General features: G+C 43.6%; 2 protein-coding genes across 3 annotated transcripts in view; one reads left to right on the top strand and one right to left on the bottom strand.

Moving 5' to 3' along the window:
- Window positions 1-25966, bottom strand: LOC110975488 (lamin-B1.S-like). 2 transcript variants are annotated; one of them, XR_015423472.1, is made up of 17 exons: window positions 25762-25966; window positions 24495-24632; window positions 23442-23626; window positions 22399-22587; window positions 21583-21676; window positions 20740-20925; window positions 19601-19726; window positions 18707-18927; window positions 17181-17359; window positions 15610-15787; window positions 13582-13768; window positions 12722-12841; window positions 11710-11888; window positions 11023-11201; window positions 9874-9962; window positions 7484-9200; window positions 1-7414 (listed from the first exon to the last, which is right to left on the bottom strand). XR_015423472.1 is itself a non-coding variant. In XM_022228024.2 (16 exons), exons 2-16 carry the CDS (start codon window positions 24621-24623, stop codon window positions 9048-9050), a joined length of 2394 nt encoding a protein of 797 aa, XP_022083716.2. In that variant the 5' UTR covers window positions 24624-24632; window positions 25762-25966; the 3' UTR covers window positions 1-9047. The 2 variants fall into 2 exon arrangements, 1 of the variants encoding a protein (XP_022083716.2); XM_022228024.2 differs by having other exon boundaries at window positions 1-9200.
- Window positions 1-25974, top strand: part of LOC110975446 (uncharacterized) — a 42679-nt gene that overhangs the window by 4462 nt on the left and 12243 nt on the right. The window lies entirely within an intron of this gene.

Below are 25974 nucleotides of genomic sequence, written 5' to 3' on the forward strand. Positions count from 1 at the left end.
TTAAAAAAATCCGTTTCGTTTCCTTTTTATTGTGCTATCGTGTCCAACTTCTGTGTTTTGCTTTCCGTATTACACACCGCATGTAAATAAAATGAAATACAAACTATGTGAGTATAATGCCTTCAGGTGATAAACAAGGGCCGATACAAACATCCATAGCGGCTAAAACGTGACAGGATTTATCTTTGTGTAAACAAATCATGCACCTTCTAAGGTGCAATGTTTGCTTTGCAAACCAGCGTGAACTGGATGGGCATATATAGAGCCTGAAAGTAAAAGGTCACGCAGCGAGCTTCCGGAACCCTCGCGCGGTCCTCATAAAAAGTCATATGGAGATTTTACATCGGGCCGTCCTACCACGGTCGATAATTTTTGGAAGAATAATTCCTAACTGAAACCACCCCATGAAACACTCATGTTGGAATTTTACCTTCGTCTTCCTCAAGTAATATATTTAGAAAAAGTCACCTGGAGATGGGTGAAAAACGAATTTCATTGACGACCTTTCACGTCTGGCGATATCGTACCTAGGTCTCCTTGTTCATGTACGTTTGTTTTCACTCCCTGTGCTTTCGTGAAAACGAGATTGTACAACATTGCAAAGACTTACCTACTTGCAGTCGATGGGTTCCAGGTTCCCCGATTGTGAGCCTGAAGCGTTTAAGTTACATTGGATTCCTGTAATTTTTGGCTTTCTTGCATCTTGTTTGATGTTCTATGGCACTATTAGACTGATTACTGCGCTTACAGCTTCAACGTCAGCTAGTAAAAAAGAAACCAGTTGAAGCCTGAGACGGAGCCGAAGTTGAGTATTGGAAAACGGCCCCGTTCACTGCGGTTTGTGATGGCTGTTATGTGTGTAATGCACAAAGCAACTATTTTCTGCATTTCCCAACGATCTGACGACTGTGGTAAACTCCTATCAATGCAAAAATTGCCAAGGAAACATCAGATCGCTCTTAATTATAGGCCTCAGAATTATTTAGTATCCAAATAGCCGTACTAGGTTCCCATAATGCAATGCGGCAAGCAGTGTATGACGTCATGACTGGTTACGAGGCTATTGACCCCCCAAGAACAAAAACCTCTTTGTTAAAACAGACGCAAAGCACCATTCCTTGAATTAGCTAACATGTTCATAAAGTTAACATTCAAACAATTCGCAATGATAAATACGACACAAAATACCCGATGTGGTTTCAAACACAGTCATGCATGAAACAACAGGCGAAGGTCTCATTTTGTTTTTGGATAAAAGGTTCCATGAAAAAAGTGCATGCTTCACTCAACGGTAAAGGGTCGTAACCTGTCTCCACAAGTCCATTTGTCAGTCACAAAGCGCTCAGTCTCTGTACTCTATAGACGATCTGTGATCAGAGTCCCTTGGTTTCGTGCGACTGTAATTAACTGGACTTGTGATCGGCTCGCGACGGACCACGATTACAACTTGAAATGCGGTATCCACGATGTTTATGATGTTGCTTCAACTGTATTTAATATCGATCAACATCGATGTTTAGGACTGAATTGGACACGAATGCAGGCTAATATGTAACTTTTAGACAAGCTTACAAAGCCACGAGAAGACTGAGTTCAATTGCTAGACTTTTTTTTAGAGTTCGGGCAAAAATCTGATATAGAAAACCACAACACGCCATTATCACAACTTGTAAAACAAACACAGAGGTTTGGATGATGGCAAACTTCATCATCTGCCTTGAGATCTACACCGTCCTTTGTGTAAATAATTTATCCAACAGCAATCTTTATATACAGCGCTGTTAATTTATGTACATGAATTTAAGAAGGAAAGACAAAAACTACACTCGACTTTGGCTTTTGGAATCCTACACTAGCAACGCTCACTGTAAGATACCCACTGGGATTTAAAATGTCACAGTTCGGGGTAGGAAAATATGAAAATATGAAAGTCAAACTTAAAAAACTCATTAAATAATCATCGCTCGTGATACGTAGGCCTATATTAATTGGCCGCAAACACGTGAATAATAAGTTATAAGTGAACAAAACAAACCAAAAACTATTACCTTAAATGGCTAAGATTTTCAATAAAAGGCCTATGGTAAAGACGTAAGTTGCTTGTATATAATACCTGCATAAATCCTCGTCATCTGATTGGTGGATCACAGGCCACTGAGTTATTCGTTCTATTCAACGGGTACCGTTGAACAGAACGTCATTTCACTTGACTACGGACAGGAACCAGTCTAAAATGACACAAAACTACCTCTGGGCTCCGCTTCAGACGCGAATCTGTTTCACAGAATAGTGGGACGTTGATACGCAGCAACCGTTAATTTCTTCGAACGGAAAAGGATTTATGCAGGTATTCATAAGAAAAATAATGAGTGTTTCATGTTCGTGCAGTGGTAGGAATAATATCATTCAGTGACAGATGAAATGCTCCATTCGACTCGGATTTGCCTCGTGGAATCGAACATTTAATCTGTCACCTCATGAAAATATGCTTACCACTGCACTCGTAACCATTCATTATTTGTGTAATAAAACTTCAAATTGTCTCTCATGGGAAGAATTAGAACGTAGGGAACGCGTCACTTCCTTACTCAAAAAACAATCCGCAATGATCTCAAATAGTTGAAAAGAACGCAAATGACGTTCCTACTCCAACGATGGCAAAATGTGCTCTTTTCTAAAATAAATTTATACAACTGATGACAATGTAAAAGTGTCGATTTGCTCCATGTTCTTTGGCTTTTTAAAATAACTATTTCTTTTGAAACCGCTTACTTAGAACTGCCTGCAAGACTTATCACAAGGCATACGATCGTTGTTTTAAACTCATTACTAATTTCTTCACCTTGTAATTTTACGACTGCTTTACGTAAGTGACTTTTCCTTTTTTTATAAATAGCTTTAACAGCTTCTATCACGGACGGACTGAGCACTATTCTGACTACCCTGTATAATGTTCTTATTTTTTTCAAAAACAAAAAATACTTGGCCTAACAGTTTTCTTCTGAAGTTGCATTTAAGTGTAAACAATACGCAGATGAAATTTAATACTACAATGAAGTGCACTTGCATTCGATTTCTAAACGCATGCGCAAACTACATTATGCTTTTAGGCTCGTGCAAAATCTATCGGTTGGCCTGGGTTTCTGCGGGTTGAAATAACCCCCTTACTTCGAAGTTTACGATTCAACTCTGACTGAAAAGAAAACTAGCTCTAACGAAAGCAATAGGTAAACATTTCTCGGAAAGACAAAAGCGTGAAGTAACAAGATAAGATATACTTAAGAGGACTTTACTGAAGTTATTTAGCCAGAGTGGCTGAAAGTCGAATGGAAGGTTACTAAACTTCGCAGCTCAAGACATGAAATCTCTCATAAAAAAGTTTTTAACCTTAAAAAATAATTAGTTTTAAGAAGACATAGAGCCCATTTCTTTGTGTACAAATGGAAGACTGTCATTACCATTATATCCCCTCTTCAAAATTATAATTTAAAGAGAGTTCACACAGTTTGGTTAAAAAGAAAGACAGAGGAGTCGGCGTCCATCAATGTTTATAAACTTGGAGTTATTTAGTTTTGCATTAAAATTCTTACAAGAATTATTGTTTCTCCTTTCTCAATAATTATATACGTTTTATTTTCTGTTAATTTTTTGTATAATAAATCTAAGGAATTAAGTTACAAATTTTCCAAGATTTTATTTTCACCTCGAAAACTTTCTTCTGATCCTTTCCATTGAAATACTATCTAGACTCCATTCAAAAGTTCTGAATTCTTCCATGCCAATGTCGGTAAATATTTATGTTTTTTCGTTCAATAATGACACCCTAGAAACCGCATGTGCAATTTTAGTTGGTTTTTTTTTTGCAAATAATGTAAACGCTCTATCGTTGGTGTTAGGTTACGGGCCCAATGTTTTTATAGAATAAAAAAACCCACAGAAATGGTATACTGCATGATGATCGTAGCTAGTTCATAGGGCCACGTTAAGACAAAATTACGTTATTGGTGCCCTTTCTTTTATAGACGGAAGGGAGGCTTTTTATCTTTTTATTTTCGAAAATAACCCCCATTCTATTTTCATGAACCCCTTGCATTTCGAGTTTTGAAAGACAAAAAATTGAATATATTTGCAAGTAGTGTGGATAGATATTAGTAAATTTGAAGCACGATTTTACTCTCTCATCTCAATTTTTTTCATGAGGTAAAAACAAAATTTGCTGGGCCTCCAAAAAGGAAGCATGCAGGGACGCTAAACATAATGTCATTTTTCTTTTTTTTTTTACCTCTCCCAGCCGGCGAAGGAATAGGCCTATACACGAAATATCACATAATGCGAGTCCATAAATCAAGCGGCCCTTCGCCTCGCTAGCCAACTAGGCAAATAAACACGCAGCGCGGCCGCGGCCCGATGGACGAGATCGGGCCGTCCTGTGTTTGCATTCCACGCGCTAACCTCCTGACTTCGGCTGCGTCACGGCTTCCGTCAGGACACTGTCTCTGCTAACGTTTCCCTGTTCAACTGCTCAGGTTTGGACGGTGAAAAAGGGACAGAATATGATAAACAACTCCTTTTTTCCCCTCCAATAGAATTGCAACGGCATTCTGACGGGTGTTGCTTCATTTCGCAAAACCGCAGAAGAAGTATTTTGAGATGGTAGTCAGTGTACAAACGATTGCGGTGAAATTCATGTTTCGACTTGATTTTTGTGGCATACACACTCAAGGGAACATGGATGGACGAGGCAAGGGCACGGGGCCACGCCCCCTAAAAAGTGCCCCAGCCTTCCTTCAAAGAGCATGTAAAAAGCCTCCAAATGTTTCCTCAACCCTCAAAAGAGGCCATAACAGATAAAAAACGCCTCCCCAAACGTGCAAGTTTCGTCCCCCATTGCGCCTTTACGCATGCTTACATAACGCGCCTAAAATGTGCAAAGAATACGGAGTTACTGTTGGATATCGAACAGTTTTCCTCGAAATTCTCTCTTCATATAAGGAAACTTGCCTGTAAATTTCTTCCTGAATTCACACTATGCAAAAAAAAAAACCCAATTCATGTACCTGTGGGAATTAAACCAGGACTTACTTACTGTAGGTATGGAGGCTTTGCACGGTAGCCATCTTGCAGGGCAGTTCTTTTGTTCCAAGGGAAAACCTCCTTTGTGCATACCATGTGGAACAAAAGCACAGACCTGCAACATGGCATCCGTGCAAACCCTCTATAAGCCTATACAAAGTGGCCATTTCAACTGATGTTCATCAACATGAACCAACGGAGCAAAGAATGTCCTTTTTTCCGTAAGTGCACAGCGACATTCAATGCTAGAATACGTTTCATTAGATCAAATCTAATTGTAAATTTCACCACAGTATACAGCGAATATTTCCGAGAATGTGTGGACAAAGAATAGAGTATGCTTCCTTGCTCTGTGAGCAAACACAGTTCAAATCTTGTTTGCACTCACGAATGTTCTGTGAGCTTTGGCCCGTGTTCATGAACCTAACGGGTGGCTATGTGTCGGGTGTGTTTCTCCAATTCTCAGCCTCGCCGTGGTAACGATCAACAGAAAAAAAAACATATTTTCTTTTCTACCAGCACGCTCTTGGTCGAATGGACTTCGCTCCAGTCAGTCCAAACATTAAGAGGAATTTCGAGGGTTGTTGACGGCGCAGGAATTGGGGCTGTTGTACACGGAACACGAACCTCATCACCGATTTTGTTGCGAGATAATTCTGCATTGGGGAAAAAAAGGACCTTCGCGCGCAAAACATCAACGGTCTGCGTAATGAAACATTTACCGAATGAGCCCTTCGACGAAAACGAAACATGTTCGGGCGGTTCACTGCTACCAAAAACAGCGATAATGTAAACAAAAGCGACGCCCATTTGCCAACTTCGTGGCAGTAAATGAATCATCAGACAGTTACTCGGTCTTCCCTTGAGAAACGACAACATTTCAGCCAGTGCATTTTCAACAAGTTATGTCTATTAAGAAAAATTATCCCTACGAGAGATTGCCTTTCCACGTGGTGCTGTGCACGTGCCTAGTCGTGCATGCTTGTCATAAATCAATCGATGTGTTTCACCTTTATTGGCACGGGGGAGTCATGTTAGATTGTGTTCCCTGAATCTATCAAATTCAGTGTAATCTATTCAGTGGTGTGGTGCCACACTCTTTTGGGTACACTTTCAGCATTTTTAAATGTGGCTTACAAGAGATAAAATTTATCACAAATTCTAAAATTTTGTATAACTGTTAACTGGCATTCATTTCTAATAATATTTTCCTTTGTTGCCTTTTTTTCACTCTCAGGTTCTGAACATGAAAAGTTAACCTCACTTCTATTTCAAGATGGCTGACACAAGAATACAGTCCACATTTCCCACATCATAAACATGAAAGACACTTCTATTGTTTGCACAGTACCCTGCTCATGTACAAAATGAACGCATACATGTACACGACTGTGAACTATTACAATCCTGGTCACACTCCATATCTTTCATGTCCCGTTGAGGGCCACTTGCAAAAGAATTCTAGTTTCTGGTCCAAGGATGGCATTGGAAATGCCGCAGTGATGAACCTTTTTTTCCCCCAGGGCTTTTGTTTCTTACGTCCAGAAGTTCAGGGAAGCCATTGGTCTAGATTAAGATTTTCTTCTTGTTAGTTTTTTTTTCTGGGTTTAGCTCTCTGGATTTTTTTTTCTTTGTGCGTTTCGATTTTCAGAGGTGGGAGTGAGGATGCTTCTGTAGGCAGGCCTCCACCCCGTCCCCCAATTTCTTTGGCTGGGTGAATTACGAACGAGTTGTGTGGACGCTTCTCTGTCTCCGCAACATTTTCGGTGCCAACAAATTTACAACTGTTGGAGTGCCGATTATGGAAAGAGTACGTGTGCGGTGGGGGTTGGCTGGGCGTCAACTTTGCTTGTAACAACTTGAACAGGCACATCTTCTAGAAGCAAAAATGGCTGTCGGTAACACGAATCCGGCAAAGACTTGCTGGGGCAAAATTTGCCAGAATTGTATCAGTCAAACAATTCTGGATGAAACTGGATCTTTGTTTGGTGTCGGGAAAAAACTGAATGCAGGTGGATATGTCACAAACTGTAATGTGATTGGGTACCGGAAAAAACTACTTTCACATTAGCTTTGAAACAAGTTTTAAGGAGCTAGGAAGTTCCTCTGAAACGTTCATGAACTGTGGCCAGAGACTTTGACAAATTTGGGGCCTAGAAAAGAAATTGAGGGCCTTTGAAAATACAAAAACGTGCTTCTCTCTTTGAAAGTTCAAATCTGGAAAAGCTTCAAACTAGCTGGTAGCTATTAGTACAGCTTTGCATCAACAATAAATGTGACTCCAGCACTGTGAAATTGGCACTATTGGTTTGAGTGGAGTAGGGACACTGGTGCCTGGGGCCTATGGAATGGTGCCTAGGACCTTCCGAAAACTGATGCCTTGGACCTACGGAACACTGGTGCCTAGGACCTATGGAACACTAATGCCTAGGACCAATGGGACACTGGTGCCTGGGGCCTTTGGAAAACTGATACCTGGGGCCTATGGAACAATTATTGGTGCTTAGGACCTATGGAACACTGGTGCCTGGGGCCTATGGAACACTGGTGCCTTGGACTTATGGAACACTGGTGCCTGGGGCCTATGAACAATGGTGCCTAGGACCTATGGAACAATGGTGCCTAGGACATATGGAACACTGGTGCCTAGGACCAATGGGACACTGGTGCCTGGGGCCTTTGGAAAACTGATACCTGGGGCCTATGGAACAATTATTGGTGCTTAGGACCTATGGAACACTGGTGCCTAGGACCTATGGAACACTGGTGCCTAGGGCCTATGGAACACTGGTGCCTAGCGCCTATGGAACACTGGTGCCTAGGACCTATGGAACACTGGTGCCTAGGACCTATGGAACACTGGTGCCTAGGACCTATGGAACACTGGTGCCTAGGACCTATGGAACACTGGTACCTAGGACCTATGGAACACTGCTGCCTAGGGCCTACAGAACATGGGTGCATAGGGCATCTGGATCTTCTCCACCACAGAAAAAAGGCGTACAAAATACAAGAAAGAAAATTAATTCAGAGCTAGGAAAGCCATTATCAAAATTTCCTTCTCTTGTAAAACTTTGATCTTGTCTTATGACTACTCCTATTTACCGAGCTGGACTCTACATATATTCACTACAAACTCCACGTCGTACAGTTGAACAAAACTCGATTCAGATAACGAGAGAGAAACATCAAGACAAGAATGAGTGATGACGTGTCTCAAAATACTTTACTCTGTCATCTCCAATCAGAAAGCTAAAGACTTAATACCAAAGGAATGTTCGTTGTTTGTTTTTGGTTTGGCTGGGAATGATCATATTTCATCTACTCCAAACTCCGTCCGTCCGTCAAATACAGATGCCTGAAGGTGGACACACAGAATTGGAAGACTAGTTGTACAGAGTGCGTGACCGATGGAAAAAGTGCATTTTCATGTCATCAGTCTGTGCGTGATCCGGCTTGACGGTGCTTGACAAATTGCATAATCAGAATATCACTCTTTGGTGGTGGCATCATACAAAAGCGTTTCACACAAATTCAGTCACTACAATGCATATTCATGATCCCAATTAGCATGATGGAATTTTGTGCACCCTGGCGTAATTTGGCCAAGAATACCGGGCAGTTCGCAACGGTGGCAGTGGTAACTTTGGAAGTTAGTCAAATTTATCGTCACTATACTCAAATGAAAGAGAGGTAAGATGGAATTGAAATACTTTAAATTGCATATTCATGACACTAACAATGAAAACATGAGTGGGTGTGACCCATAAATTTGCATATTCAATGATTATTACCATACTACCGCGATGAACTCCTAGGTGGGAGTGGCACAAAGTTGCAAGTATGCATAATCATCAACCAATTACCATGATAAAAAAACAGCTGCCCAAGATACTGGTCAGACCTTAATATCTACATTCAATGAACTAAAAGGTGGGTATGGCCAAGTCTGTATCTCATACATATTCATCGCTTTACCAAGACGAGATCACTGGTGGGCGGGGCAGGGGAGGTTGGAAGCTGACCCGCTGGCTGGCGTTGATGGAGTTCAAGTTGGCAAAGTGCTCCTGGTGGGGGGACATGAAGGGGCTCGGTTGGGCGCTGAAGCAAATGGATCCACCTGTCATCTAGAAAAAAACAAAACAAAAACAAGAATGATGCGAGACAATGGCCGACCAAGTCTACGCCTAAATGAACGACTTTCATTTGTGATTACAAAAACTGTCTCCTCTGGGAAAATATTCTTATACTGAGCTTGACCCTTGGCCTATATGACTTCCAAAATCCATAGGCCTCTAGAGGACACCGTAGAGTAGGCCAACCCACAGATCATGATTGTCAATTAGTGCGTCAAGTCCTTAAAAGTTGTGACGGGCAAACCTCTTGGAACCACCTGGACGGCCTGACAGACAAACAGGTGGACACACAAGTGGATGGACAAGGCTAATGCAGTATGCCTAGCCAATTGGCTCTGGCCCCCAAAGCGGTCATTTTAAATGTCTATCCCCACCATGTAAAAAGCCCCACATTCCACCCTCACTACTGAGAGAGGCCACAGAGGGTTACAAAAAGAAATTTCCAAATTCTTGGGGCCCCCTCCAAAACAAAAGAAGTTTTTTTGGCCCTTCGAAAATTAGATTCTGGATCTGTCTTGATGCATTGGATTGCTCATCAATACCAGATTGGAATCAATGTCAGTGGAGTCGATGGTTGGAGCAGGAATCAATTAAAAGATGCTGGAGGTGCTCGGCACTGATCTTCAGCATAATTTCTGGGGGGGGGGAGTAGAGATTTACTCACTCCTTTGGTGGGGGTTGTTCTCATCGGCTTTCTGAGCTGTGCCGCCCCCGTACGACTCGCTCCGGCACTAGAGCCTGCATAGAGAACACCTGGCCCCCCAAAAAACAACAAAAATGAAACATCAGAACATTTAGATGAAATGGTTGAAAAATTTGGACGGGTAAAATTAACCCCTTCACGGCGGGATTATTTTGACCGCGACTGCTGGCGGGCTGTGGTATGCCCTGAATGGAGGGCTTTGTCCAGCAGCAGGCCCCATTGAACCAGCAGCTGCATGGTGAATAGACTGTATGCGTGGTATGTCCTAATCCTCACACAACGGTGCGGTAGTAACAGTCCTCCGTAGCGAAGGGGTTAATGGTGCTTGAATAGACCAATTGCGCCCACTTGGTCACATGACCTTTAAAGGGTATCAAACAGTCACAAATAAGAAGTGACCCCCAGCGTGATTGTAATTTACCGAAACTAAAGTTAACAGTTGGTAAATTACTCAAACTATTGATGTGCTGAGAATTATACCAAAAAATAAGCTTCCTTTCCAATGAACAACACTCCAAACACACTTTGCTATGGGAAGACGCTATGCTTCTTGATGTTTGATATCCACTGTAGGTCACGACTTAGAGGGCGCAATCTGTCTATTAACACGGAAAGCAGGATTCCCTGCTACTTGAAATGTGAGGCAGCCCACTTCACAAATTTAACACAGCACTGTAGCCGAAACCATTATGTAACCACACACTAGACTGGTAACGGGGGTGAACAATGACAAAAGAATGCTTTTGTTGCAGTTCCTTTGAATAGCTTGTGACTCGAATTCAGGGTGGAGGTCTTGGGTTGGTCTCGTGTCCAGGTTAGGGTTAAGATGTTGATATAATGAATCAGTTTGGTATTCCAAAAGGCCAAGGTCTTTTGGGCCAAAAGTACTCGTGAATCAGCACAGCTGAAAGACTAACACAAGTTCGTGAATAGCCTCGTACTGAGCATGCTCTGTTGGAATACCGGACTGGCTCATCGTGCAGCCATCATCCTTTAAACTGCGCCCTCTGCTGATCAAATAGCAATGTCTTGGACTAATATCAAGTAACACCTAGGGCCAAGACTAGGGGATGCAGCAGGCTACACGCAAGCAACGATTGCAAGTTCTACCTCCAACTACATCGGGGACCGGTTTGGAGTTCTGGGAGCGCGTCTGCCGGCACAAGCTGCTGTTGTCGTTGCCCAGGGTCTTGACGCGCGGCTGACCCGTGCTGGGGTGCGTTGGTGAGCCCGGGTACTGGCCAGTAGGGTGCTTTGGCGGTGACAAAGATGGACGCTCCTCTCTTTCTCTGCAGTAGACAAAAAATGACGGAGGATTGTTTCTAAACGTATCCGAGATTTTCGAATCCCACAGTTTGGAAAAGTGAGACTTTGCATATTTTTTTCTGACACAGATTTTCACGATTTGTTGAAATGTGTTGATTGCTGCTCGGCACATAGCTCAGGTTGTCTGCTACACAGTGAGTTTTTCAGGCGTGCCACGCTTCCTCAGATCAGCTGATTTTCTCATTTTCACTTCACACTCCTGCCATTGAAAATTGAAAAACACTCTACAAAGTCTTGTAAGGATGGGAATTTCCTCGGTTTTCGTCGAAGTCCAAGTTCCACGCCTGGCTTTTCATTTCACAGGGTGAAAAAAATACCAATCAGGATATAGATAGCTGGCTCACCTACTACAGAGGCTGAAATGCAGAAAAAACTGACCGGCCGCAGTGAGTTTCTTGGTGAGTGAATGGCCAGGAATGGCTGTTATTTTGGCTCAGTAGATACGTGCAGTGGGCATAACTACAATCATACCTCTTCAGTGCAGTCACTGGGCGCCCATCAATCTCAACCTCTATCTCGGGATGAGGTTGCGACTCCCCGAGATCCTCATCGTGGGTGTCGCCTAATTGGCTTCCGGAGCTCTCGCTGGCCGCGTCGAAGCTCTTGGCCGTCTTGGTGAAGCGGTGTGCAGCCGTGGTCCACGCAATGGCCTGCAAGTAACGTTAAAAAGCTATTGGACTTGAAAGCTAGGGTGAATCATTGGCAGCTATCCAAAATTCAACCGACAAATAAACCTCAAAAATGATACTCTTGACAGTAACGGCACTATTTCAGTAAATTTATTTCTTCTGGCGTGCTGTCTTGTTGAAGGAAATGATCGATGATACTCATTTCGAAAGATGCGTTGAGTAACACAGAAGAAACTGAAAGAATGTAAAGTACACCTTATCAACAAATTCCCAAAGGAGTGCATGACCGTGGGCTTCGCCAGCATGATTCGGGGGGAGGGAAAATTACTTATTTTGGGGGATGGGGTGAATTTCCACGGAGGGAGGAAACACATGATCAATTCTGAGTTTTGCTCAAGCAAATTGGTGATTTTCACTCCGTTTTGTCTAATTAAAAAAAAAAATTCTTATGCTTTTTCCTTTCTCCCTTTTTTTTCGGGGGGAGGGGGGAAAGCACCCTTCTTCCCCGCCCCCTTGCGACACCCATGTCCACAATTTGTCTTGTGATGAAGTTACGGGCTATTGCACACAGATAATCAGTGATAACTTGAGTGTGGTGACCAAAATGGTATGCAGCACGAAGTCTCATATTTGCACACGGTGGAAACCGCTCAGGATATGCCAAGACTAACTCTCCGCAATAACAATAGAGCAGCACGGGAGGAACTACAAACGACCCCTTTGATTGAACGGGTGAAACCCCTAGACTATGCCACTGACTTGCAGGGACTTGTGATGGAAATCACGAAAAAATTGCTGGAAGATATTAAAGTGCCGTTTGAAAAAAAAACCTGCTAGTTGTCGGTTTGTCCTACCTGGCCATTCGGCTTGCACAGTATGGAGGTGCATTCCGGTCCGGTGCCCCACTTGTTCTGCTCCTTCCAAAGAAAATCTGTGGGTGGGTTGTGCTGGGCCAGACTGGAAGCAGACCAGATCTGAAGGCAGCGATATGAAAAGTGAACTCTTAATGCCAGTTCATACTTTCTGGACGAATGCCGATATTTGACTTCACAAAACAGATGGAGCAAAATCTGGCTCACGTAGAAACATCTTCAACTTTTGCAAATTTGTCAGTGCAAATATTGAAAAATCTGCATTCATGTTCGAAGTCGTTCGCCAAATATGTACTGGCCTTGGAGACATTTGTGTTACCATGGTAATGGGAGGATTGGTTAAATGGGATAACGCAAGGCTGCGTTTTTGTTTTCAGAAGACGGTACATTTTTCCGAAATGCAGGGCTCGTGAATGTGGAACAGCTCTTAAAGTCAAGGATTTCATGGTCCAGAAATCCCATTTTCAAGGACCAAAATCAAGAAACATTGATGGTTTATCAGAGACTTGTATACATATCAACTGTTATAGGACCATTTGATTTGTAAGTACGAAGTCTGGCTCATCACAGGGCATGGATTCACTATACTGACGATGAATTTTTCCCCATCTAAGTGACCTGTGAAAGTAGGCAGTCAATTTATTCTGTTCGACAGTGTATTTTGGAACTCCACGAAAAGTAATAACTTTATCATAAAACAAGTGAATTCCAAAGATTTTGAAGGACCTATGACAAAATCCAATTCAAGGCCTTGAAAAAATTTCGAGGGGTTTTGAGGACTATATGAGCCCTACAAAGGAATTTTGCTTCCATCACTTTTTAAGCTCAGAGAAATCTCTCACCGTTATAGTTGAGCCAGCCCTGAAGCGAGTCCGTGGGGGGAAACGATAGACGGCCACCGGATGCCCGCCAATGTTCTGCTGGATCATGTAGCCTCCGATCTCCAGATCGTCTCGCGGTGAAGTGTTGAAGAGACGGACGAAGCGACCGTCTTCATTCACCTCCAGGATTTTGATTGCGCCCGTAGAGCTGTTCAATGAAGCATTCAAAATACATATATGTGACCTGTCACGACAAAATGAGAGTAAAGTCGCATCCCGCTCTTTCCTATTTTGAGGGTTCTAAGTCATGTTGAAGTGGAGGTCAATTTTGAGTTTTTTAATATTTAGAAAAAGTAACCCGTCTCCTATTTAATTCCAAATATTTCACAGGATCATATATTTAAAAATATCATTTTCTCAGCAATTTTGATGACAGCATCATTGGTTCCTGGTCAGAAATGTTGAAACAATGTCGGGAACAAAGACACGAAGCGGCCAGAATAATGTCACATTGTCAACTTATACTTCTACCCTAAGTGTTCTATGTGCAAACAATTGGAAAGCTCTCTTTCTATCTGCTGAATCAAAAAATACCAATATCTCAATTTTTGAAAATTCCAACTTTCAGGTCATTTGTGGTGACGGGTCACATGGACTGTCGAACATGACAAACTGCCAAACAGGGCAGGGTAGCTCAGTTGGATGAGCATTGGTATGACATTCTGGGGGTCGCAGGTTCGAATCCTACTCGAGTCAATTTCCTTGGTCATCTTCATGACACTTTTTGAGTATCTATTCAGTTTCCATACTGGCTTGATTGAAAACTTACCAAAAAGAAATAAAGTTTGGGGAATTCGATACGTCCTTTTTTTAAGAGAGGGGGGCAGACAGACCATCACAAGTCCCAGCAAGTCCCTGTCCGTCACAAGTCCCAGCAAGTCCCTGTAAGTCCGTCACAAGTCCCAGCAAGTCCCTGTCCATCACAAGTCCCAGCAAGTCCCTGTCCGTCACAAGTCCCAGCAAGTCCCTGTAAGTCCGTCACAAGTCCCAGCAAGTCCCTGTCCATCACAAGTCCCAGCAAGTCCCTGTCCGTCACAAGTCCCAGCAAGTCCCTGTCTGTCACAAGTCCCAGTAAGTCCCTGTCTGTCACAAGTCCCAGCAAGTCCCTGTCCATCACAAGTCCCAGCAAGTCCCTGTCTGTCACAAGTCCCAGTAAGTCCCTGTCCATCACAAGTCCCAGCAAGTCCCTGTCCATCACAAGTCCCAGCAAGTCCCTGTCTGTCACAAGTCCCAGTAAGTCCCTGTCTGTCACAAGTCCCAGCAAGTCCCTGTCCATCACAAGTCCCAGCAAGTCCCTGTCCATCACAAGTCCCAGCAAGTCCCTGTCCGTCACAAGTCCCAGCAAGTCCCTGTCCGTCACAAGTCCCAGCAAGTCCCTGTAAGTCCATCACAAGTCCCAGCAAGTCCCTGTCCGTCACAAGTCCCTGTAAATCCGTCACAAGTCCCTGTCCGTCACAAGTCCCAGCAAGTCTGTCACAAGTCATTCAGTCTTGAGCCAATTCTCAAGCTATTCAAATGAGCTGAGACAAAAGCATTCTTTTGTCATTGGTCACCCTGTTTCTTATGACTGGCCTTGTGATGTGACTTATGACTGGCCTTGTGAAGGGACTTGTGACTGGACTTGTGATGGACTCCAAGACAACAGTGGGACAGATATTTAACACTGTTTCATGTCAACATGGCCTCTTGATTCATGGTGTTGGTAACGTTAAAGTCCGAGGCATTTTACGCAATTATGGAAGGAAAGCCAATGCTCCAAAAACTAGTCCTTGTCTCTTTGCACTTGAAGGCCAAAACATTTTATCTTTTTTTTGGCGAGGGTAGCCCCATTTCTTCCCCCATCATGCTGATGATACGTAACGAAGTCCAGTTCTCCTATAATTTCACGCCAAAAATAACCGTGCCTTTACATTTGAATGTGGATACACGGTAATTTGGATTGGGTCAAACAATGTCCCAGACTCGACCGGTTGAGGGCGTGTATATTACCTTGATGTCGCAGTCGTGTAATCGTGGGTGGTGGACGCCAGCCTCACAGGGGGGCTGGACTTGGGATGAAGGCGGGGGTAGATACTGGCACTCTTCTGGAGGTCCCCGAACATGGAGTCAAAGTAGTCCTTGCCTTGCCCCATGGTGGAGACGGGAACGGATGCCGGCCGCCTGGTAGCTAGTAATTAAGAACGAGAAAACCACAGAGTGAAAGCAAAATGTCAGCATTCAGGCTGAATGGGGTCTGCTCTTTTGACGTCACAGTCGAGTTATCCCCACAACTGGCTGCTAAACATATGGTTGGCCGTCGGTACAAAATTAAAAGAACGAGACAAGAGTATTAACCCCTTCGCTCCAGGAGACGGCAAGAGTCGCGGCTTTGTGTGAGGATTAGTGCATACCACACATACAGTCTATTCACCATGCAGCTGCTGGTTCAATGGGGCCTGCTGCTGGACAAAGCCCTCCATTCAGGGCATACCACAGCCCAGCAGTCGCGGTCAAAAGAATTACCGGCGTGAAGGGGTTAACCATCCCACACAGCTATCAGAATACCAGATATATATATACAAATACTACTACATGAACGCACAATCCTCTTGAAAGTCAAGGGAAGAAATGTCCATTTTTAATCAATTTGAGGTAAAATCGAAAACCAACCAAAAGATGATATTTACATGTATGTATTTAGCTTTGACCACCCATACAAGTTGTAGACATGCTGAGAGTGGTCTACAGGAATATATACTGCTTGCGGACAGTTCGGCCTTCAAAAATGCCAAAACTAGATATTGCAGCAAACTTTTGCATTTACAGCTGAACGCCACAAATACTGATTTCGCTGGAGTCAGTTGATGACCCTGCTGATGGCCTACTAATGAGACGCCTGGGGTTTATTCAAACAGTGTGCAGTGGGGTTTCCCAATACTTGGACATTTCCCTCGACTTTCCTCAAGCAGTGTTTCCGAAAACCTCTTTGTTTAAAACTTTAAATTCACTGACTTATTACATACTGGTACCAGTGACGCTGTTGAACCTTTGTAAAGAATTTCAGTGTCAGAAAGCTTAGTCTGAAAGTGAAAAAGTGTGGCGTCTGGAGATTGGGCACAAAAGCCGAATGTTCCCTAACATGGCGCACTTGAACAAATCTCAGAAAACCAAATGTTAACATTAAATAATTTCTTTACAACGGATAAATTCTAATAAATCAGTGTTACCTCCGTTCGCATACCTGACTTCAGGGGTGTAAAAAAAAATGGTTTCTAATTTTAGGGCACATTTCAAGAGAGTTCATTTTGCAATTTCAAAAAAAACAAAGGATACAAAGATAAGCCAAAATAGACTTTCACTGGAACTTTGTAGAGGGTATGTAATTTATGAATGGGAATGCTGGGAACTTATTGTGAAGGCTGAGGCAAAAATATGGCACTAGTAAGGCACTTGAGGCAAACAAAAACCCCAAGAAGGCCATGTTTGGGGTCCATGCCAGGGTACAGCAAACATATGTTGTTCTAGTCAAGATGAGGAATTGCACTTTTCTGGGACTTGTTAAAGAGTCTCGCAAGGCTTACCTCTTGGACTGAGCTGTGTTACACTCGAAGACAGCCCCGTTGTATTGTCGTATCCTTTCATCGGTGAGGTGGACCTCGGAACTGTCGAGCTGCGCGAGGCCATCGCCGGAGTGTTGGAGCGCAGGGCAGCGGGCAGGGATATCGGGCGACGTATGGGGTCGCCGGTGATATTCATAAGTCTAGAATGAAATTCCCATTTGGAAAAACAGATAAGTGAATAACTTGTGTTTTTGTCCAAAAACTGAAGGTGTTGCTCGGAAATAACATGCGTCCATTTAAAAGCCTTAAAGCTGCGGCAAATTTCCATCACTCACAGGGCAACTTTCACTGTTAACCACTTGCTGCCGGGTGGAATTTAAAGCTGCCTGATGTAAACCGTGGTCTTTTCAATAGGGGCCAGATTAGCGTGCAGCGGTATTGTATCGCTCATCACTGGAGCGCTTTCGTCCCCGGTGGTAATCTGCTCGCTCTGATTGCCACCAACAGTGGTATAATCGTTCAAAAAAATGGCGGGTTTCCTCTTCTTTTGACAACTGAGAAAATATTAGCAATTCCTAGCATCTCCGTCTTTTGTTCCGAGTACGGTCTTTTGTTATAAAGCCTAGCTCTTTTGTCTGGTTTCGGGCTCCTTGGTTTCCTGTATAAAGCCTATGTGCCCAAAACCGGGCTCCCCGGCAGCATTTGGTTAAAAAAACAGCCTTGCATTGTTCTCTTTTATTTTTTGGTAGCAGGGAAGGCGACATTATCTACCTAACCTTTCAACACTGCGGGTGGCCATTCCACCCTCCTTAACCACTTGACGCCGGATGACGAGTAAACACACATACTTTTCTTTATCTGTTCCACGGAGGACGTGTACATTTATATAAAAATTCTTTTACCATTGCCACGGTAACGTATTAATGCGTCCTGCTTGGTTCGGTCAAAGAACAATCGCAAGGTTGAAGAATTTGTGGGTAAAAAACCCACCCCATGCAGCTTTTTGTGTACGAAATCTGAAATGTATTTTCCAGATCTGCCAATTAAGGGGTATTGGTCACTCACGCCAAGTTTCAGCATTTACAGCCAACTTCAAAGAATCAGGTTTTGCACTAACTAGGTCGTTAGCGCACCAATTTTAAGTAAGTAAAACTGGGAAGTGTCGTTTTTACAACTGCACAAAATTAAATACATTATTGTAGATATTAACTTCACGAAGTTGACCAAAGGCATACCCTAGACGACGTTCAGAGGAGCGATGGTAATTGTTCTTAATTGGTCTGGCACTTAACAGTATAAACAAAATCCCTCTCGGTCAGTACAGTTGCTGATAATGGAGATGCTCAAAAGCCTAGTATCACCTGGCTAAAATCACGAGTTCAGTCGGCTGAACTCAGGTTTTCTGGTAAATGATAAATTGTGGCACACCTGGCCACAATTGATTGATTCAGAAACAATGTAATTATATTTCTAACCATTTACCCGGTAAGCAATGCCAATTTTTTCATGGAAGCCTCAAAAATTCACTTGGTGTTTAAGCCCCTTACTTTCGCTCCTCATCCTCGACTAACGTTCTCAGCGCTTCAATCTCCGCCCGGATCGGTTGCTTGGCGTCTGTTGCCAAAGTGATCTCCCGCATCTTCTGCACCAGGCTGTCTTGCATGTCGCAGAGTTTGCCCTCCAGGGCCCGGATGTGGGCGGCCGACCCCTCCCTCTCTTGGGTCATCCGGTCCGTCAGGTTGCGGTTCTGCTGCTCAGTAGATACGAGCTAAAAACAAAAAGGAAATCAAATTTCACTCAGGCAAACTAAATCGCACCAAATGAATTAAAGCTGGATTGAATTGAGCTGAATTCGACTGAATCTGCCAATGTGTGAATTTTGTCCAATGTCAATGTCAATGTCTGTTTATATCTGATCATCCAACAGCGCATTTAGCACGAATCACAGGATGCCAATGAGTGAAGAAGACAATAAAGAAATGTTCAGTTTTAGAGGTGGGAGGAAAACCCCACTTAAATGTTTCAGGGAAAACCCATGGACTCAGGTAGGGACTGAAAACCCAATCCACTTGTAGACTGAGCTGGATTCGACCCCGGGCCCCCGGCGGCAGCAATTTTCAGGTTCCCTGAATATGTTAACTTTAAATTGACACATGCTAAATGTATTCATACAGGCCGGTACAAATGCAAGAGTGGATTATCAATGACCACGAAAACAAACCTCAAGTCTCACTGAATTGAAACAACACAGATATATTTATAATGGCTCTGTCTATGCGCCTATTAAGTTTTGTAAAGATTGGCCTTAGGACAGTAGAGTTCTTTGGGTGGGGCCTGTGCCCAATTGGAAATTAAATTAACGTGGTGTTATCATCGGCCTGACCGGAATACCATGCTCAAAGTTGGTGACAAGTCCTTTCCAGCCCTGGCTCATATCTCACCTTGGTTTGCAGCGAATGTATCTGGTTCTTGAGGTCTTCAATCTGGCCAGCGAGCTGCTTGTTGCTCGATGACAATCTGTCAATGTTGTCGGCATCCCGGCTCATCTGATCCTGCAATTCTTGCAACTGAAAACCACCAAAAAAAATGCAGAAACTCACCACACTTTGAAAACATTCCAGATAATTTTCACAACCCCACTCCACCGTTTTGCTTTTAATAGATGTAATATCCATGACCAAGTAGCCACCAGGTCCATTATTTTGCCACCATTCTGATTTGACAACAGGTGGCAAAATGACGGACCTAGTGACTACACGATCACAGGTGCTATTTGTTATGCCTCAGTATACTGGCCAAGAGATCAAGCGACCGGTTGATAAAAACATATATTACCCTCATTCTTGACTGCTGTGATGTGAGACATGATGTTTGAACACCCTCAGGGAAACATTGGACCGTCACCTTCACCTCGGGTGCAATGACTCTTTTCAGCATTAAATAATCACATCCCAGATCAGAACAGTCAATAAAGTGAGTGATTCGTTTCACATCATACCATCGAGAGGTTGCCATTTTCAGCAATGTATTGTGGGGAAATGGTTGACAAATTATATCCACATGCTGTTTAAGGGGGGGATCCGGAACTTGAATTAGTCCCGATGTTTGCTTGTCAGGAAAGAAGATTCGTGAATTACTTCAAGTAATAGTCTCAACTAATCCTGATTCTTTCTGTTGCATGTCCTCTGCCAAAATTTCCCCAAGTTCTCTACTGACATTGCCGCGAGACAAACTGCAGCAAGGCGACCAAGCTTTTGTGGATCATAAACTTGAAAAATAGCCCGTCCCGGTCAACCTCTTGGTGGTGCACTGTATTGTGAATGGCACCTATTGCGTAAATCGACAACCATAGTTGGAAGTCATTACTGCGGCGCCACAATGCTCTAGGACAGGTGGTATGTGCGCATTACGTGCCTCTTGGACCAATAGGGTGTTGTGATTTGCAGAAAGGTTGCGCGTATCAAGCCGAAGAATGTGCGTGTGAGTGCGGTGCCACCGCAGTTAGGGCGTCTAATTGGCTTAGTCTCTTGTTAGACATAATGAAAATTGATTAAAGAGCAGACATCAGTCAGTTACTCACATTTTTCTGGTAAGCGGCTTCGGATTCCTCCTTGTACTTGAGGAGTTCGGCGGTGGCCGCGTCGCGGACCTTCTGCAGCGCCTCGTGCAGCGAGTTGTCCGGCTTGCTCAGCTCGCGAATCTTGGCCTCCAGCTGCAAGATGTGGTTGGCCTTCTCGTCCAGTCGATTCCTGCTCTCGCTCAATTCCTGGAATTGGACAGAGAACGAGGACAGTAAATACCTTCTGCCGATCATTTTACTGTTAACAGATCCACTTACATCTCAATACACCTGCATCTCTCTTTCCTGGAAAGAGCTTAAGAAATAAATCACTCTGCATCAGAGAATGTGTATAAAACACGATCTGGTTGTCTGCATCGTCGTGGCTGATGGGCTAAAACGTCAAGCATGCCTCTATTCCCAAATAGTCGGCGAAGACGGAAAATGTGCTGATCTTTATCTCCGCCACTATCCACGGCCTGATAGGAAAAATCGCCCTGGTGGTGGCACCCCAGAGTGATGAAAACTGTGAAGTTTCGGTAAGATCTACTTTGTATAAACACGGCTTGAGAACGATTCTTGCAAATTAATGTTTGCGGTGTTTTGCTGTGTGTCAGAGCTTTCTCTTGCCTTTTTCATTAATACAGGAAATACGTAATTAAAACTCAGTAAATTCTTTGTGGCGTGAAGGACCCAAAATGCTTCACGTTTAGACCATCTCAAGGCAAGTTTGATCAGTGGCCAGTACTTAAATTTTGCCCGGTACCCAGGATCTGCATTTTGTGCACAGAAAATTGTCAGGGCAAGTCAACAAATTGTCAGCAAACCGTCGACTGCCGACTGAACTTAAATCGTCAAACTGACCTGGGCGTGCAGCTGGTCTTGGAAGTCAATCTTGTTCCTGAGGGACTTTTGGACATCCTGAGCTTCGAGTCTCATGGCCGTTTCCTGGTCCAGCCTTGGGGGAGGGGTGGAGATAGGGAACGGAGGGGGGGAAATATTTGGTTATTATGTATTGACAGTTTGGTGCACATAAGTTTTCCAGATATTTCAGTTAGAATGGAGCAATTCCCTCCCCCAGGAGCCCAATTTCACCCCCTCCAGAGCCCAATTCCCCCCTCCAGAGCCCAATTTCACCCCTCCAGAGCCCAATTTCCCACTCCAGGAGCCCAATTTCACCCCCTCCAGAGCCCAATTTCCCCCTCCAGGAGCCCAATTCTCCCCCTCCAGAGCCCAATTTTCCCCTCCAGGAGCCCAATTTCACCCCCTCCAAAGCCCAATTCCCTCCAACCCAAAAGAGGTTTCTGGTCCATTTCAATTATCTTCTTTCCCACAATGCATGGAAAGACCCAACCTCACCCCTCAGAAAGGACATAAAAGATAATATGGAAAAACATCCACATTTTTGGCCTCCCAAAACAGTAAAGTTTGGCCCCCCATAAAAACCCTCAATTGTGGCCCCGCAAACTCTCTTTTCTGGATCTGTCCGTGCTCTCGGGTAAGTTTCCTGGGCAAAGCCAAAGCAAAATCTTCTGTCAACGAGACTTCCTCGTGCCCATAGGGCTCTGTGTACTCTACAATGAGTCAGGAGGTTTCAGGAATCATACGCTTGATGTTCAGGGGAAGTAAGTTTATACTCCTCATAATGATTAAGTTTGACAGAATACCCAAGCACAGTACCTCCTCTGCAGGTCAGCCGAGTGGTGCTGCAAGGCGGCGTGATCATCCTCGATGTCTCTCAGCTTCCGGGTCAGGTCTTCACCCTTGGCCCTTGCCTGCTGGAGGTCACCGTCCTTTTGGCTGCAGAGCCTCTGCAGGGCCGCGATTTCGTCGGCCAGGGCTCGGCTCCGCTGGTTCTCCACAGATAACCTGACGAAAAACGCACATGAAACATGTCTTCCATCTATATTCATTGTATCAAGTCAGCACTTATTTAGTGGGGTATACAGTTTCCTTGAGGTGAAACAACCGAAAACATTGGGATGGGATATGTGTCCGTCAAATGTTGCTCTCCCACTAGCGCTGTAGCCAATTTTAAACTCCTTGGCGGAGAGAGGCAAACGGGGGTATGATGTCTTGCCCATGGACAATAAATGAAAGGCACTGCATTAACGGAAGAATGTGAAAATGAGCCCATTTGACAGGCTCAACACTCGGTATGAATTTTATTGATGTTACGTTTCATACAAATGCTACAATTAAGTTCTAAATCCATATCAAAATTCCTCTGACAATTGAGAGAGAATGCCATCTTGAAGTTTGGGTCATGATTGCCTGCTCAAATTGTCTGCCATGTTTGATCCTAGATATGTGTATGGAACATCTCGAAGAGCGAAGGAGGAAGGCTTAGAGTGGCATTGTGAACATGGAGGGTGGATGGCACACACACAACGGCATAAGCTTACAAAATAAAATGACTTTTCCAAACTCTCACAGTTTTGTTTAAAAATATCAATGACAAGGGGAAAAGTACTCAATAATTACTTGACTGAGTACTTTTTACCTCATGTCTGTGGCCTTGGTCTTTGCTCGGACCTAACCAATTCAAAACTTTGGAAGTAAAACAGCACTCAATGGGTACTTGACTACATCATTTGAAAGTGAATGTGGAATTTGGATGAAATTGAAAATGCAGCTGATGCTGTGAGGTTGATAGCGTCTAGGATACCGTTGCTGGGTAGCACAGCGCCCTCTACTGTTTCATGCATGGACTGGACACTTGCCTGTCTTGAAGGTCATTGGCCAGCTGTTTGTTGCGGTGTGCCTGGACCTCGGCTTGGCTCCTCCCGGCCATTTCGTCTTCGACCTTCCGCCGCTCGTTGGCCAACTCCTTCTCGTAGAGGCCTTTGATGGCCGACACCTCATCCTCCAAGACGCGCATGGCGTTCAGAAGTGCCGAAGAATCAATCTGGATGAAAATTTTTTTAAAAATGTTTTTACCCGTCGAAAGTCAATTCACTTGGGTTTTTTTTCCGGCTGAAAATCAGTGATGTTTGGACTTCAGTCCACCTTCTTGGGAAGGGCGCATCCTATAACAAATTTTTTTGGGGCAATGCAATGCCCTTCCCTGCGTGGCTTTTGCCGCAGCAGTGCACCACCAAGAGGTTTCCCAATGCATTATGGGATAAATGTGACCCACTCTGTAAAAATGAGTCACAAGTCTCCATAGCTATTTTTGAGTTTTACTTTGTATTAGATTGAAGAATTTGAGCTCTTCCTTTGACGTGTCACCCAGTTTGGTATGATGAAAATGGACGTTGTGTAGATGTTGAAATGTTCAGGAATCCTATCGCTTAAACATAGTGCAAGATTCTTTCAAAGGCCTTTAACTCAAAAGAGGCTCCGGAGACGTGTGACTCACTTTCACAGAGCAAGGAACAACTAGTTGACAAAATCTCATTCGCTAACTGCGCTGTGCATGGAAAACTTGAATTTTTTCCAAATGTTTACTTTGATTGAAAATTTGAAACTGCTTATTTTGAAGGTGTTTAGGCCGGCCAGCCGGCCAGCCAGCCAGCAAGCAAGCCAGCCAATATCCCCAAGTTACATACGAAGTGTACTTAATCACAGCAGCATGTTGAACGTAAACTTGAAAAAATGGCCTGCCTACGGCAAACTCTTGGTGGCACGCTGTATTGTGAATCGCCCGTATTGCGCCAGAAGTATTTTGCGGGTCTCTTGAATAGAGCTGTAATACATGTAACGTGTAGATGTATATGGATGGAAGTGATCAAGTGTGGCCAGACACTATACTAAGCCGACATCCTCTGACTCACGTTGTTGGCTTCTTCTCGCATCTTGCGGACTTTGCCGATGTAGTTCTGCACCCTGTCGTTCAGGTGCTGCAGCTCTGCCTTCTCCTGCTGGCGCGTCATCGGCGCTGGCGGGAATACGTGGGCGCTCATCTCGAAAAGCTGGAGTAAAAAGTGGAACGATGGACCAGGTCAGAAAAATGAACCAAGTGTTGCTGAATTGATTTGAATAATTGAATATTTAAATATCTGACCGTCCATGCAATCATGTATTTGATGGTACAAAACTCTCGCAAAAGAAGAAAAGAAACAGATTTTTTACAAGTAAAAAATAAGAAAACCTTGAAGGAAAAGTAATGTTGGTCTTTTTAGTGGGCATATGCATTGAACTGCCTTCACATTTTCTCTTTACACCTTGAAATATACTGTGAGCTTTAGAATGTAATTTTCTGACAGACTAATTAATCTGTTTGGCTTCTTAAAGTTCATTCATTTTCACCTGTGAATAAAAATACAAAGTGAGAAAATACTGCTTTCAGGTGTTGCTGGAGGGAAAATTCTGTGGCATCTGCATATGGAATTCTTGATTGTGTGGAACGTATACAGGGTCACAAATTTTGAACAAAATACAATACAAATGCAATTACATTTACATATAAATCAGTTTTGGTAGTTTTACTTTCATTAGACATACTGAAAATAAATTAGGGAGGCAGGTATCCAGCCAATTAAAATTTTGCTATTTTTTTTAAGACTCGAGTCTTTTAAGCTTGTACTCGAGTCAAGTCTCCATGAGAGATTCAAGTCATGTCAGTTGGTCGCAGAGACTCAAGTCGAGCATGCCGAGTCATTTACCCATCGGGACTCAAGTTGAGCTGCCAAAAATTGGGACTCGAGACGAGTCATTAACTCAAGTCGTTACACTCTGCTTACAGATACATGTAGCCATGTACAAACTCTCATAAACACATTTTGGCAGTTCTGATTGTGGCAACTAGCTTACTCTGCCATTTCAGCTATTTGTGCAACAAAATTTCATACAAGGCTTGCCTTCTTAGTACACTGGCTGTAACTTGGTTTGTATAAACCTTGCAGTTCTGGAAGTAGTTCATGTATATGGAGACGTAAGGTGGTAGACATTAATTTCAAAGTAAATATAGTAAACAATTATACTCCATGGGTAAACCATGAGTTCTTATTCCTCCATGGATAAACCAAACCTGGAAACAATGAAAATATCATGACCATTCGTTACGACCGTCGGACGGCTTCAGCTGATTTACCAACTCACCTTCGTTTCGCGAGAGATTAGAAATCCAGAAGCGGCCTGCTCCTCTTAAGCCAAATATCTCGGTTAATCTCAGCTCTGCTAACACGGGGTCCTTTCATCTGGCGCTCGTCTCTGTGTTAATTAATGAAAACACCTGTTGATTGCACCTGTTGGTATGGGCGCCTTTTGTGTCAGTTGTAACCAAGGCACTCGTCGACCTTTGATCCACGCAGC

The sequence above is a fragment of the Acanthaster planci genome, linkage group LG20 (genome assembly GCF_054643075.1).
Source record: "Acanthaster planci isolate LZ-2023a linkage group LG20, COTS_SCS, whole genome shotgun sequence".
Lineage (NCBI taxonomy): Eukaryota > Metazoa > Echinodermata > Asteroidea > Valvatida > Acanthasteridae > Acanthaster > Acanthaster planci.

Excerpts from the sequence above, each read along its gene's own strand:
- LOC110975488 (XM_022228024.2), bottom strand. The coding sequence starts at position 24,623 with ATGAGCGCCCACGTATTCCCGCCAGCGCCGATGACGCGCCAGCAGGAG. Across the intron at positions 18,928-19,600 it reads TACATTCGCTGCAAACCAAG|CTCGTATCTACTGAGCAGCA; the intron begins GTGAGATATGAG and ends TTTTGTTTTTAG. Across the intron at positions 17,360-18,706 it reads GTCGAGGATGAGGAGCGAAA|ACTTATGAATATCACCGGCG; the intron begins GTAAGGGGCTTA and ends ATTTCATTCTAG.